Consider the following 16,705-nt stretch of genomic DNA (forward strand, 5'->3'; position numbering starts at 1 on the left):
TGATAGTACGTCACGTTCTCACGATAGTACATCACGTTCTCACGATAGTACATCACGTTCTCACGATAGTACATCACGTTCTTACGATAGTATGTTACGTTCTCACGATATTACGTCACATTCTCACGATATAGTACATCTCACGTTCTCATGATAGTGCGTCACGATGATGCGTCACATTCTCCGCGATAATGCGTTACGTTCTCGTGATAGTATGTCACATTCTCACGATAGTACGTCACGTTCTCACGATAGTATGTCACGTTCTCACGATAGTACGTCACGTTCTCACGATAGTTCTCACAATAGTACGTCACATTCTCACGATAGTACGTCGCGTTCTCACGATAGTACGTCACGTTCTCACGATAGTACGTCACGTTCTCCGATAGTACGTCCGTTCTCCGATAATGCGTCACGTTCTCACGATAGCACGTCACGTTCTCGCGATAATGCGTCACGTTCTCCGCGATAATGCGTCACGTTCTCATGATAGGATGTCACGATAGTACGTCACGTTCTCACAATAGTACATCACATTCTCACGATAGTACGTCACGTTCTCAGGATAGTATGTCACGTTCTCACGATAGTACATCACGTTCTCACGATAGTATGTCACGTTCTCACGATAGTACGTCACGTTCTCACGATAGTACATCACTTTCTCACGATAGTACGTCACGTTCTCACGATAGTACGTCACGTTCTCATGATAGTACGTCACGTTCTCACGATAGTACGTCACGTTCTCACAATAGTATGTCACGTTCTCACGATAGTACGTCATGTTCTCCTGATAGTACGTCATGTTCTCCCGATTGTACGTCATGTTCTCCCGATAGTATGTCACGTTCTCCTGATAGTACGTCACGATAGTACGTCATGTTCTCCCGATAGTACGTCACGTTCTCATGATAGTATGTCACGATAGTACGTCACGCCCTCATGATAGTACGTCATCTTCTCCCGATAGTACGTCATGTTCTCACGATAGTACGTCACGTTCTCATGATAGTACGTCACGATAGTACATCATGTTCTCACGATAGTACGTCACGTTTTCATGATAGTACGTCATGATAGTATGTGATAGTAGGTCACGTTCTCATGATAGTAAGTCACGTTCTCACGATAGTACATCACGTTCTCACGATAGTACATCACATTCTTACGATAGTATGTTACGTTCTCACGATATTACGTCACATTCTCACGATAGTACATCTCACGTTCTCATGATAGTACGTCACGATAGTAAGTCACATTCTCACGATAGTACGTTACGTTCTCGTGATAGTATGTCACGTTCTCACGATAGTACGTCACGTTCTCACGATAGTATGTCACGTTCTCACGATAGTACGTCACGTTCTCACGATAGTTCTCACGATAGTACGTCACATTCTCACGATAGTACGTCACGTTCTCACAATAGTACGTTGCGTTCTCACGATAGTTCTCATGATAGTACGACACGTTCTCACGATAGTACGTCAGGTACTTACGATAGTTCTCATGATAGTACGTCACGTTCTCACGATAGTACGTCAGGTACTCACGATAGTACATCACGTTCTCACGATAGTATGTCACGTTCTCACGATGGTACGTCACGTTCTCACGATACATCCGCTGTACACAACGTAGACATACACGTGGATAGCTCAAAATGCGTACAGATAACACACCATTTGGCTTTAGGAAAGTGGCGCGTATGTTTACGCAAAGTCATGATGCCACGTTGGCCAGTCGGCTAATTTTCAACTGTAGTCCTAATTACCCAGCATGCATGTCTTTATGGTGGGAAGAAACCAGAACCTTCTTGCTGTGAGGCAGCAGAAGTGCTAACCACTGAGCTAACCGTGCTGCCTTTTCTGCCAAAGATCGGCCGTCAAGTTGGTGTGTCAAGAGCCTTTAGAATGAAGAATTTAAAGGAACAGTTCACCAAAAAACATTCTCAATTGTCTATACCTCCCGAGGCTCTCTACGGTGCCTGAAAAGGTTTTCCGTCGAATGGCGTAAAGGAGAGCGAAATGAAAGTGCAAGAAAAATGAAAGCATGTCATTGCAAACAGAATTTGGCGGAGGTCGAACAAAAGGCCTGCAAAACGGAAACAACTATTTTTGTTGGGAACTCATGTTAATAAAGCTTTGTTTGGAAAGAGTTTTTAGAATAGAATACAAGATTCTTGGATAATGCTGCAGAGGGAGTTTTAAAAAAAACTCTGGACGTTTTATTTTTATTTTATTTTATTTAACCTTTATTTAACCAGGAAGAAACTCGTTGAGATTAAAAATCTCTTTTTCAAGAGTGTCCTGGCCAAAGCAGGCAGCAGTGCAACCACACATACATGCCAATACAAAATACACAAAAACACTAAGAACATAAAACAACTGAAAGCCTTCTTTAGCTGCGATGGCATCAGTTACTGTCTATCAGAAATGGGTAGTGTTTTCTACATCAATAGAATAATAGAATTTAATTAGCGCTAGCAGCCTGGTTTGGGAACCTCAATGTGAAAAATAAAAACTCTAGCAGGCTGATTGGTGGACCACAGACTAACGTGGAGACCCTGTACACAAAACAGGTACAGCGAATAACCATAAGCGGAGTTTGCGGGGGGGGGGGTGGGGTTGAGCAATGCCCCCCTGGTAGCTGAAACGGGTTTCAAAAATCAGTGGAACAATTACTTCTGACATAACCAGATATTTTATAAATACTTTAAAAACACTAAACAACTAAATGGGGATAGGTAATACATCTGATTTCATATACTGCTTTAGTAAAAATAATATTTTTTCAGGGCTCTGCCTCTCACCTGAGACCATTGTCGACGCATATGCAGGACGCAAAAAACAATAATTTGTTGCACTAGTCGGGACATCTTACCGTGCCAACGTTACAATAAAGGTTGCCTAAATGCCATGTATATAAATTTGCTGTCAGCTTACTAATTGAATGCGCGTTTTGTGTAGATTTGGACTTTGATACGTTTTATTCCACTTTGTTTAAACGGCGAAGTTCACCTCGTTCACCTGTTTGGAGCTGACTGGTGAATGTGACGCGCGTATAGGCCTTGCTGGATACACCGGGACTCTGTTTGTGAATCTACTGATCGCTGTGGATGACTTGTTTTCATGTCATTGGATCACAGCAAAATACTGACCTTTTTTCTTAACGTATCTTAACGTTTTATGGTGCGATTGCGCTTGGTTTCTGCGTCTGGAGAGGCATCTCAACAGACTGGAGGTCCAACACTGATTGTTCACTGTTAACCTACATGTTAGTTGAATTTAAGTGTCGGGGCATTCTGCCACCGTCTGTCTATTGTGCTCCAACACAGCCGTGCCCACGGGCGTCAGTTTGGTTTGAAATGTGCTGGGGACAGAGACGCATCCGGAGGTACATTTCCAGAAGTGCTGGGTACAATGACGCATACGTTTTTTCTCTTTCGCGCAGGTCAGGTTTAATGTACGTAAACAATGACCAATGATTACCAAATTTCTCTCTAATATTGCTCCTCATAACCACGGAAAACTGTCAAAAAATAGAACCCAAAGTCCAATTATTATGGACGTTATCTGACATTTAGCGTTTCTGCTTCACATTTTCAGCAGGGCAGCGGAGCAGCTGTTGGTTGACTCCCAACGGTTCTCATGGGCTTTATAAGTCCTAACATGAAAAAGCTTAACGTGGTTTAATATACCTAAACAATGATCAATCATCACCAGATTTCTGGTTAGATTTTTTGACAGTTTTCAGTGGTTACGAAGAGCAATAGGAGAGAAATTTGGTAATCATTGTTTAGGTACAAGCTTTTTCCTCGCCATAGCCTGTCAAGTTCTTTTGACAGGCATAAGTGTTCATTTCAAGATATGGCCATGATACATTTGGTGATCGTTGTTGAGGTACATTAAACCACGTTAAGCTTTTTCACGTTAAGCAGAACAGGCAGCGTTGTGAACAGAGAAACTGCAGCCTGCCCTGTGGGGACAGAGATTATTGTGGATTCTTTGCATCTGTCCCTCAAGAATTATATGTGTTATGGACTTCTTTTTTTAACTAAATTGAGCTTGAGGTTTTAAATTGTTACAATGTAAATTCAAATCTGCTTAAAAAAATAAACATATGTTTATTTAGCATGTTTGTTTTGTCCATATGTGATCGTGCTGTGTTCCCCAGGTCTCAGTTGCTACAATGAGTTTTTTTTTTTTTTTTTTTGCCCCCCTGGTTTAAACGACAGTTCTCATTCACTGCACTCCAGCTTTTACCGTCTGGACGTAGGTTTATGATCCCCAGGTGTAAAACAAAAAGACACAAAAACAGTTTTGTTCCTGTAGCCATTACATTGAGGAACAAGTTATAGCTATATTTTGCTGTGTTTACTCGTCTTTTATGTAGGTTTGTGTATTATCTTATTCTGGACCGATAAGAACTTTTCTGATGATGTGTGATAATGTGAGGATGTGGGAAAATGTGATGATGCGTGACTCTTCTGCAAACAAAATCTACCTCCGGGTTAAAATAAAGTAACTTGAACTTGAGAATAGCAAAAGAAGGGCACTCAAGGCTTTTTTCGAAAGCCATTTTTCCGCTCTTCTCTTCACTGGCTTCGGCAAGAGTTTGATTTCCAAACTGGGGTTCGTCGATCCGATTGGCTGGAGTTAGCTTGTAATCGGGGATGCACCGAATCCAGGTTTCGGATTTGGCTGAATATTGGGCTTTTTGACGGGGTTCGGTTTCTGCCGAACTTTAGAATTTTTTTTCCACCGAACCGAAAACCTATGCTTGCACTACGTGCGCCACGCTGGTCGCCGTAGTGACGGCACCGTTGATTACGGGAAGGTGTTTATGTAGGTGGAGCGTTCAATGCAGCAGGCTGTGACAAAGTGGTAATGGAACTGGTGAGCAGAAAAAAATTTTGGCATTACTTTCAGTAAAAAAGAAGGCCATTCAAGTCCAGCTTGTTCCATGCTGATTAGTCTGGTGGTGGCGAGGACCCTGAACTATACACAACATGGCCGCTGTTACAAAATCTGGTACAAAACATCTAAAAGAATACGAGTTGTGCATGAAGGAATCTACAGACAGCAGCAAAAATGCAGCAACTTCAGGTACAGCAAAGGGATGCCAGTCACAGCTAAAAACTGGTGTTAACCAGACGATGGATTCGGTATTTGGTTTCGGATTCAACAGAATCTTAACCAGTGGATTTGGTATTCGGCCGAACCCCAAAAATCTGGATTCGGTGCATCCCTACTTGTAATAGACGGTGATGGAGACAGGCTTCATCGAATCACCTGCAAAGTGTCTTCCCTTTACCGAAAAGTTTCCAGTGCGGGTATTTCAGATATTTCTGTGTAACAAACAATCTGGCGCATCAGGTTAATCTTTAATGCCATTCGATAACCTTTCCTGGGACCGTAGAGAGCCTACATAAGTGAGTACCGATGGATCAGGGACCATAAAGATGGCAGCCGCCTCAACTTCAATCATAATCCAATCTCCTTACTTCTTTCCAATATGCATAATCCTAAATATTTCAGCCCCAAACTCATATAGAGTCAGAGCAACAAATCAGCAAAGTCACTCATTTTTTAAAACCGTGAATAAAAAAAATTAAAACACACTTTTTTAGTTAACTTAAAAAATGTGAGACAGGTTATGGAGTCAAACTAAAGGGCAGCCATCTTTATGCACCTGCACCTGAAATAAATCACAAGATAAGTTAATTATATAACTTAAAAGTCATTTTTACAGCCAATAGAAATAGAAATATAACTCTGCTGTGAGGCGAAAATCTCTGTAAAAGTTGTATCCTGTTACTTTGTTTTCATCTGACAGCAGCGTTAACCCTTGTGTTGTCCTCTCTGGTCAAACTTGACACTTTTTTAGAGGGTTTTTTTATATCCAAAATATTCCGCCAAATTGCGTAAAATCCAAAATGGATGTACGTTGGATGGATGGAAACACAACGTTCTTCCCAGGCTAAAATAAATGAGTACTTTCACTGAGTTTTCAGCATTTAATACAATTGTATAGCATTTATAGCAAAACATTTCAAAACAGTGACTATAGTCATGGTGTTTTTCCATTACATGGTAAAGCAGCAAAAAAAAAAAAACCAGCTGGCTAAACGATTTAAAAATGGTAAGTTTGCTAGCAAAGTGATTAGTGCCGATTCTATCCGACCAATCAAGAGTCTGCAGGTTTTCACGTCACCTTTTGGTATCGCCTCAGCTCGCTTGGAACCTCGACTGAGGTGATACTACATAAAGTACCTGTTGGCAGGTACCATGGGGACTTTTTTTCGTAATGGAAAACCAAAAAAAAAGGCGAGTAGAGTTGAACAGGTACCATGTGATGGAAAAATGCCATTACTGACCGATACCACTCTGTGATCCACCCACCATCCTCTAAAATCATAATTACTGCTTTTTTTAACTCAAATATTAGGTATACTGTCAATTAAATTAGGTGCATTGACGATGCATAAAAAAAATCGTTACAAAAAAGAGACAATACATCTAAATAAAAGCACCTAAAGCATAGAAAAAAAGCTCCGAAAACTTTTAAAATTTTGACCCACAAGGATAAGAAGTTCAGTTCATGGTCGAGGGGGGAAGACAACACAAGGGTTAAGTTTTTCTGAAAATGTGGGACTGCCACTGTGGGATCATCCCCAAAAGAATGACGCAAAACAAACTCCACGTTAACATTCAGATAAAAACACACACACAGAAACACGAGCATACGGTAAAAACAGCAGGACCAACACAGTGAGAACACAAAGGGTGCAGACAAGTTGACTGTCATCGGCCAATCATATAATCACAGACACAACCAGTTTCTTTTCATACTGTTTTATAACTTGAAAGCACTTTTTTGGGGGTTTTTAGTTCATTCTTTAGAAACAGACACACTTTCAATTTGCGAATCGTCTGTAAACTAATGAATGACTAGCGTGATTAAATAAAGTCGAGGAGTGCAGTTTATGACATGCTTTCGAACAAGTTGCTACCACTGTGTTAAAGTTATGACATGTATCAGACTACAAACGGCCACGCTAGTGGAATAAAGATAACGCCGTTAGCGCTGCATGCTAACGTGCACAGTGGAAACATACAGAGGGCTAGCCAGCGACTTAGAGTGATTTAGATCCACATCTTGAATTAATATTTGTCTTAGAGTCAGAACTAAACAGGGAGAAGCAGCGTTCGTTTTTTACGCTCCACATATCTGGAACGAACTCCCAGAAAACTGCAGTTCTTTTAAATGAACGCTGAAGACTTCTTTTTGATGTTGTCTTTCTTTAAATAATAGTTAATTTCTTATACTGAAGTTGCATTGTTGAAACTTGAAAATTGTATGACAATCTACACAGTCCTTCCAGAAAAATGAGGTTTTTTTTGTAATTGTTGTGGGCAAAAATCCTAGATTATGCGACACGTTTTCTTAAAAAAATGCAATGGAATATGCTATATGAAATTTATGCAATTTTGTGCGATGAAATTGAGGGAACTTGTAAAAACTGCAGTTTGATGAAAAAGAGAAAAAAAGTGATTTCCCTCCCCCCCAACACTTAGCTTTGTGATGATGTTCACGTCGTGTAATTACGTCACTTCATAACGTTCCCATGGCATAACCCAACTTACTGCTAAGATATTTTATGGGACGTTTTTGCAACGAAAATGCGGGGATTATGAAATCATGCAAGCCCCGCATATTTTGCACGGAAATCAACAATTTATGCGGTGAAAATGCGGCATATTTCAAAACATGCAGCCCCCGCATAAATATGCAGACTTTGGCTGATTATGCGTTGAATTATGCGATTGCATGATCGTGTATTTCTGGAGGGACTGACTATATAAGCATATAAAGAGAATTAAAAAGTAAGATCGGTGGGACTGGCCCATTCTGGGAATGGCAAGGATTGTGGGTGTATTACGTGTATAGAGCAACGGCTTATTCATTGTCCCGCACTAGCATTTTATCTGATTTTATATTTTATTGTTTTCTAACTGCTCTTAAATGTTTTATGTAAAGCACTTTGAATTGCCCTGTTGCTGAAATATGCTATACAAATAAAGCTGCCTTGCCTATCTTATAAGTTAAAATGTATGATATAAATGGGAATGAAAATTGTCAGGTATTTTAATACATGAGCTAAAGAAATAGATTTACACATGCTATTGCTACATAAACCTTTTGCCTTTTCTTGCTATTTTTTAGAAACTAGCTGATAATAATTCAGGCGACATTAGCATTAGCTTTAGCAGGGTTCCTACTGTTAGAACTGTCTCCGGCAGATTCAAGAAGTGTTTTGATCCTTTACTGGAGTAAAAGTACTGATATAATACCTTAAATATACTAATCTGATGTGTCTGTGGACTCAGATAAAGACCTCTCTGCACTTTATGTATTATTATGTAAGCAGGATTGTCCCTAACAATATAAGATTTAGGTTTAAGCTTTGTCACTGAATGACTTTCTGTCAGATCTAATGGAGGTAGAGTAAGTCTTACACAAACCTGGTAAACTTACAAACTTACCAGGTAAGCCTGGTAAGTTTATTGTATATCATATTTTTAATATGCATTATCTATGTTTTTTTACGTAGTTTTAAAGCACGTTGCAAACAGGTTATCAGTGAAAAGCGCTTCATAAATATATTTTACTAACTTATTTACTTAGTATTTGAATCAAGGATTAAGTTGGATATAATAAAGGATCATAAAGGATCCTCATTTATGTTTTTTGATGCTGTTAAAACTTTGATTATGTCCGATTTGTTTGCGGTTTAACCGCTCTATATTTTCAATTACTGCTAACTTTTATCATCGTTTACACAAACTCAGTTATAGTTTAAATTTAGCTTTAATTTAAATTAAAAAGGGAGCCCTTTATTAGGCATTAGAAGCCATTTAGACTCATGGCTCACCATCAAGCGTTGTTCTGTCGCTGTCTGCTAAGCCTCTGATGTTCGCTCACAATCAACTATAAAGGAAGATTTCAGCGCCTCTTTCTGCATACTGCCTACATGCCCTTTATCAAAAGAGTACGTCAGAGAGCTGATTTATTCCGTAGGTAGTATGCAGGATGAGATTTCAAACACAGCCACTGATTTCAGTTCTCCCAGCAGGCTCGGGGGATGCGTTTCGCTATTCACTCCCCTGGCGTCTCGCTTCCTCACCTGGGATGACAGAGATGGTTTTGAGCGCTCGCAGCACCCTGAACGTCCTTAAGGCTGACACATTACCCAGGTCCACAAACTCAGTGACATATCTGCAACAAGCCGGGAGACAGAAGCACAAGAACAGACACACACACACACAGAAGGGTATGACCACACTGAGCAACAACGAGCCGACACAGAGGGACAGAATACAAAGAGAGAGCGAGAGATACAGTAGAGACAGAGACAGAGACATTGACTTCTAAGACGGGAAAGTCAGGTGGTCAAAAGTTGCTCAAACGGACATAAACTGAAGATTTCTGATTCTGAAGAAGACAGGTGGATAGGTGGGGTCTCCCCTAGCTGTAGATAGGTGGGGTCTCCCCTAGCTGTAGATAGGTGGGGTCTCCTCTAGCTGTAGATAGGTGGGGTCTCCCCTAGCTGTAGATAGGTGGGGTCTCCCCTAGCTGTAGATAGGTGGGGTCTCCCCTAGCTGTAGATAGGTGGGGTCTCCTCTAGCTGTAGATAGGTGGGGTCTCCCCTAGCTGTAGATAGGTGGGGTCTCCTCTAGCTGTAGATAGGTGGGGTCTCCTCTAGCTATAGATAGGTGGGGTCTCCTCTAGCTATAGATAGGTGGGGTCTCCTCTAGCTGTAGACAGGTGGGGTCTCCTCTAGCTATAGATAGGTGGGGTCTCCTCTAGCTGTAGGTAGGTGGGGTCTCCTCTAACTGTAGATAGGTGGGGTCTCCCCTAGCTGTAGATAGGTGGGGTCTCCTCTAGCTGTAGATAGGTGGGGTCTCCTCTAGTTGTAGAAAGGTGGGGTCTCCTCTAGCTGTAGATAGGTGGGGTCACCTCTAGCTGTAGATAGGTGGGGTCCCCTCTAGCTGTAGATAGGTGGGGTCTCTTCTAGCTGTAGATAGGTGGGGTCTCCCCTGTGTAGATAGGTGGGGTCTCCCCTAGCTGTAGATAGGTGGGGTCTCCCCTAGCTGTAGATAGGTGGGATCTCCTCTAGCTGTAGATAGGTGGGGTCTCCTCTAGCTGTAGATAGGTGGGTCTCCTCTAGCTGTAGATAGGTGGGGTCTCCTCTAGCTGTAGATAGGTGGGGTCTCCCCTAGCTGTAGATAGGTGGGATCTCCTCTAGCTGTAGATAGGTGGGGTCTCCCCTAGATAGGTGGGGTCTCCTCTAGCTGTAGATAGGTGGGTCTCCTCTAGCTGTAGATAGGTGGGGTCTCCTCTAGCTGTAGATAGGTGGGGTCTCCCCTAGCTGTAGATAGGTGGGGTCTCCTCTAGCTGTAGATAGGTGGGGTCTCCCATAGCTGTAGATAGGTGGGGTCTCCTCTAGCTGTAGATAGGTGGGCACACGCATTTTTTGTGCATGCTTCGTTTTAGTCCCGTGCAACACCGGCAGCGCCGCTGCTAGTTAGCTTAGCGTAGTGAATGGAATCCTATGTTGCCGGTTAGCATGTTGTGAGTAAAAGTGAGCCAACAAAAAAAACAACCTAATTACTTGCACTGAGACAATAAATGAGTTGGCCCACCTACCTACAGCCAGGGTAGACCGTGATAAGCCCTATTTCAACAAACGGTGGCGTATCCCTTTAACTGTGTGCGTCAAATCTAAAATCTCCAGTTTGTGCATCGTGTGTTCAGCTTTTCTGTGACTTTTCCTTCTTCACTGTGTCGTCAGTTCAGATCAGGTGATTACACAAGTGACTCCTGATTGGGCGGCGAATGGGAAGTGGGCGGGACACGGCAGACATGGGACAAACAAGAGAGGATGTTCACGACGACGTTAACGATGACGAGTGTTTGGGATGGGGGGGTGGGGGTTTCTGTCCCTTGTTGCCCCCTGGTGGTGGTGAGGCCTTACCTGGGATGACTGAGATAGTTTTCAGGGCTCTCAGCACTCTAAAGGTTCGCAGCGCCTGCAGGTTCCCTACTTTGATAAACTCTGTTAACAGCCTGTAGGGGGCAGTGTGGCGGTAGTCAACATACAACAGAGGAAGAAAGACATAACAAGGTCTGAAAATACTGTGGTGATTTAAAAAAAATATATAAAAAGTAACTTTACTAAAGGGCCACACTGGAAAATAAGAATCACATCAAGGGCCAGACATGTTTAGATTATTGACATGCTTTTATTTCATCCAAAAATTCAAATACCTTTGACTGTATTATTGCATGTCTCATATAGTCTGCTCTCTTACAGTTTGGTCGACATAAAGCCCCCAAAAATGTCAGCAAAAAAGTCCCAAAAAAAAGCGCAACAAAGGCTGGGAAAAGTGACCAAAAAATCAGGAAGAAAATATTGAAAAAAACGTTCAATAAATTGGAAAATAAATTGAAACAAGTGCCAAAAAAAACGTCGGAAAGGTGGCAAAAACATTGAAACAAGCACCAAAAAAAAAACGCCAAAAAGCGTTGACCCGACAAAAACTATTGTGAACCTTAAATATGCAGTAGGTAAGACTAATAAAACTAACTTTCTGTCATATTTGCTGACTGACCCTATGTTCCAGTAGAACTACATGAAGCAGGTATCTCAGTATAGCCTGTAGTGTGATTTACAAAAATCCACAGCTCCCTGTTCAGATGCACCAATCAGGGCTAGGGTGGGTGTCTAACTGCGTGTCAATCACTGCTCATGCACACGCATTCATTCTCCCTTGTGGGGGGAGGGGCTTAGGAGACAGTTTTGGGCTTTAGCAGAAAGGGGGGGGACTGAAAAGTTGTTGATGTTCACATTTTTTCGCTAAGTCCTGGATCTTCACAATCCTACCTACAGCACCTTTAATTGATACACAGGCCGGATCAAAATCTGCAAAGGGGACGGATTTAGGCCCGCGGGCCTCGAGTTTGACACTTGAGTTAGAGCATCTAATCATCAGGTTTTAAAACATTGACAGAGCAGTGTGCTGTTGGCTGTGGAAAGTGCATTTTTACCGATTGTTCTCTATAAACATCCTTATTTTAATCCTGTGTTGGAGATTAGTATTATTGTATTGTATAATATGTGCACATAAAAACTAGGTACCAATATCAGAAAACCCTATTCCTAACCCTGATTATAGGAAAAATCTGACACAAAATGAACCTAGGGGTTAATAGCACATACAATAGGCTCTCTGCGCCCACATACATAATTTATACATTGTCGTGTTTCTTTAGAAATAAACAATGGAAAAATAGAGTCTTTAAACACTTTAGATGTAAAGTTATTCTCTGTCAAAGTGACGCCAAAATGAATGGAAGTCAATGGGATGCTAACGGGAGGTGAGTGCTTGTTAGCATCAAAATGGCGCCATAGGAGCTACAGTACATAGCAAGTTGACCATTCTCTGGGATATGTTTTCATGCTAATCGAACGTGACCAGTGACGACGAACGCAATGTTACCAGTAACCGGCACCCTCTATATATGTCAGGGGGGTCAAACTCATTTTCCCAGAGGGCCACACTGGAAAAAGAGAATCCCACCAAGGGGCCAGACATGTAGGGTTTGACGTGACGTGCTTTTGTTACTGCATGTCACTTTTTTTTAAACATTTTGGAAGCTTTTTTCCTAATTTTTGTTGTTTTTGTTGCGACTTTTATTTAGGCTTCCTCACCTTTGTCACCTTTTTGTAAATTTGCTGTTTTTTGTCACATTTTTGTTGACATGAAGCCCTACAAAAGTCATCAAAAGAGTTCCTTAGCCATCGTAGAATTTAGCAAATCAGGAAAAACTTTTTTTTATCAACAACCTGCATATGAAAACTCTCTCTCTGCTTCTGGGGGAATTTCTGAGTCTCAGAGTCGACAAATCTGCCAAATTCTGCTTTGAATGCAGTTTAAAAGACACTTTCCTGTGTTTTTGGTTTGGCGCACAACTAGGCGGGCCAAAATGTACTGTGAACCCAAATTGATATACGGGCCGGATCTAAATCTGCAAGGGGCCGGATTTGGCCCGCGGGCCTCGAGTTTGACACGTGTGGTATACGTGAACGCTACTGTCTTTCTAAACTATCTTTTTTAATAAACTGTCCGTACAGTTACAAAGTTCTCAATGCTTGGGTTTACATGTAAGTACCCTCATTATGCTACCGTGGAAGTGTGGTGCTATTTTGAGCCTTGTTAGAGGGAAAGTAATAGGGATTTATTTTTTACTTTAGCCTCTGCCCCGACGACTATATAAGCTATAAGACGTTATAAGCTAATTAGCGGTCTGCACAAAAACTGGTCACATTCAATTAGCATAAAAACATATCCCACAGAATGGTCGAGCTCGGTAGACGTGTGCTATTAACCCCTGGGTTCATTTTGTGCCGGATTTGTCCTTTAAAAGTCAACCTTGAACCAAAGAGAAAGCCCTAAATATTTCCAACAACAGACCATTTATAAATGCCAGGTTGTAAAGGTGCCACTTCTCTGCCCTTTATAGCGAATCAGAGAGCCAGAAGGACGCCAGGAGACAGTGGCCATTTTGGGGCCCCCACCAGTTAGATAGAGTTATCTGAGCTCGAGCTGTTAACGGCCCTCCATTACGGCTCATATTTCACCGGCGTTGACTGGCAGGCTGATTGAATTACAGTGGGGGGGTGCAGCCGTTTAGAGTCACTGGTAGAACCAGTGACGGCAGAGACACTTCACACCCGAGAGGTCAGGTAATGAGTTACATCGGTTTCTCTCTCATCTGTACTGTATGTGCTCCGTGTTTAAAATGGAGCACATACAGAAGAAGAAGGAGTCAAGGGCACAACTTTGGGTTCAACATTGGTGGGGGTTAAGATCTCCACCTATCTAGCGAGTCTGTTAGTTTAATCATTTAACATATTCTAAATGGTGAATATTTACTGCAACAATATGGGCCCTTTCTGCATCAAGTTATGGCGCAAATGTCTAACCCCTAACCCATACCCCCGACCCCTAACCCTAATTATGTAAATATTATTATTAATTAATTAATTTTCCTGTGTTGTTCATAACTTTCTGAATATTCAAAACATTGGGATGTGTTTTAAACAGTTTATTTTTTTCATTCAAGATATTTGGGGAGGTTTCACTGGCCAGTTTTGATTATTGGGGGGGTCGCCCCATAAAAGTATGTGTATAGTATTGACTGTATTGTTCTTGGGCTTGTATATTATGTCTAGTTTGGATGGGTTATTATTCTGTTTGAATTAACTAACAGATGAAACATGGACACCAGTAATATACTGTAGCTGGAAGTGTGTATGTGTATGCATGTGTATGTATGTATGCATGTGTATATGTATGTGTACATATGTTTGCATGTGTATATACGTATATGTATGTGTGTATGCACATGTAGGCCGGTGAGCACTGAGCGTTACTGAGCTGCCTCCAACTGAGCTTGAAGACGTAGATGTGACGTGAGCAACGTGTCTGAAAGTGTGAAGTCTTCTGGTAGCTGTGCCGAGAGAAATCTCAATCATTCCCAATCTTACAGAGACGGAGAGTGTAGGTATATGTAAGGAGATAACATAGACACAGGCTAATTACTGATCACTAACATGCTAGTTAACATTAGTAGTTAAACCTAAACAGCTAATGGAAGTCCAAACTGCCTGCGAGCTTCTCCTGTACTATACGGTAATTCCTCTACTGTGTGACACAATCGCTAGCCTATTCTTACAAAAACGTCTCTTACGGAGCTAGAACGTGAGGTACAAGGTAATGGAGCCTTTTATACGTTGTTGTGTTTCTTTAGAAATAAACAACAGACAAATAGAGTCTTTGAACGCTTCAGATGTAAAGTTATTCGCTGTCAAAGTGACTAACGGGAGGTGATCGCTTTGTAGAATCAAAATGGCGCCATAGGAGGTTCGAGTTCTGAAGTGAAGTTTACCCCCCCCCCCTTGGTGAGTTCAGATGTAAACGCACTATTACTTCCTGCTTTGCTCACGTGATATCTACTACGGCCAATAGAGAGTGCTACCACTATGAAGGTAAAAATATGTAGTATTTTGCTGCTTAAAAAAAAAAAGACCTATGGGAGCGTTTTTTGAGGAAATGTATTTTGGCATGGAAGGAATCAAGTACAAATACCTGAAATGTGTACATACTACTTGTTCCATCACTGACTAAACAGATTCATGTGCATTGAATGTCAAATGCATTAGGGTCTTCACTTATTCATGCTAATGATGCATATGTTTTTTTAAGTTACCACGGCGATGAGCGATATAAAAGATATGAAATATTCCACCTCCTCTAATGCGATGCTGTGCAAATGGCTGAAGAGTCTGCCGCTGCCGGTCTGGTGATGGGCAAGCCATTAACATGTCGTTAGACCGGCAATATGAGGAACATAGGGGCGGGACCAGGGTGTGTGTGTGTGTGTGTGTGTGTGTGTGTGTGTGTGTGTCTCTTGGACTCTGTCTCCATGGGAATCCTGACTCGGTGGGAGGGGAGGAGGGCATCAATCAGACATTAAGAGTGTGTGTATGTGTCACTCTGGTTTTAATAAAGCACGGGCACAGAGGGGTGATGTGTCAGGGGCAGACTACATGTATGTGTGTGTGTGTGTGTGTGTGTGTGTGTGTGTGTGTGTGTGTAGAGGTGACTTATGTGTCCCTGTCCTCCTAAAGATCCATCTGACCGCAGGACGGCCTGCAGTTCAAGGACACACAGCCACCCTGTGTGTGTGTGTGTGTGTGTGTGTGTGTGTGTGTGTGTGTGTGTGTGTGTGTGTGTGTGTGTGTGTGTGTGTGTGTGTGTGTGTGTGCGTGCGTGTGCGTGTGTGTGCATGTATGTGTGACTGAGTGACGCACAAACAGATGGGAGACGAAGGAAGGAGCAGGTGGAATATTTAAAGTATTTTAAAAGAAAACCATGTCGTTGTTTACTTTTTTTTGTGTGCTCTCGTTCCCCGGAAACTGCTACAAAGACTCAAATTCCCAGAATGCTTTTCTCACTATCACTTAAAGAGGGCTGTGCATTTGTTATTGCCAGTCAAGGTGACGATACGGACGTTTCAACACGAGTCCTGTTCAACGGTTATAAGGAGAAGAGTCGTAAGATTAATACACGTTTTCACATTCTTTCCTGTGTATATTTTTTAAATAGTTCTTGTATTCTAACCCATTTATTATTTTTTTTGGTATATTCTGTATGTGTGCTACAGTATGAGTTATATATTTGCGTCTGTAGCACTTAAATTTGCTATTTGGGATCAATAAAGCCTAATCTAATCTTAGACACTGAAATTAGTTGATGTGTTGAGACTTCAGGCTGATTTCAGGAAGTTAGTTTTGAACTCTCGAACAGACGAGAAGGTAGCCTAGAAATCTAGATGCATCCCAGCGGCAGCAAATGTAATCTGCAGCCAGGGTCAGTCTAGCAACTCTCCGTTGACTTGCGAGCTGGAAAAACCAAACTCTGGTCAGGCCAATCACATCGTGTATAAAGTCGGTGGGCGGGGCTTAACATAATGACAGCAGAGTTGCTACTTGAAAACAAAGAAGATGGCTGCTGCTGCTGCTGCTGGTGAACAGAGGTCTTCTGGAAGACTTGGAGTTCAGCTT

General features: G+C 41.8%; 1 protein-coding gene across 1 annotated transcript in view; it reads right to left on the bottom strand.

Moving 5' to 3' along the window:
* LOC114549626 (sodium channel protein type 4 subunit alpha B) overlaps positions 1-16,705 on the bottom strand; it is a 345,707-nt gene that overhangs the window by 217,398 nt on the left and 111,604 nt on the right. The window contains exon 7 of the mRNA XM_028570008.1: positions 9,200-9,291. Coding sequence (XP_028425809.1) covers positions 9,200-9,291 — 92 coding nt within the window. The remainder of the gene's footprint in view (positions 1-9,199; positions 9,292-16,705) is intronic.

This window comes from Perca flavescens, chromosome 22, assembly GCF_004354835.1.
Source record: "Perca flavescens isolate YP-PL-M2 chromosome 22, PFLA_1.0, whole genome shotgun sequence".
Classification (NCBI taxonomy): domain Eukaryota; kingdom Metazoa; phylum Chordata; class Actinopteri; order Perciformes; family Percidae; genus Perca; species Perca flavescens.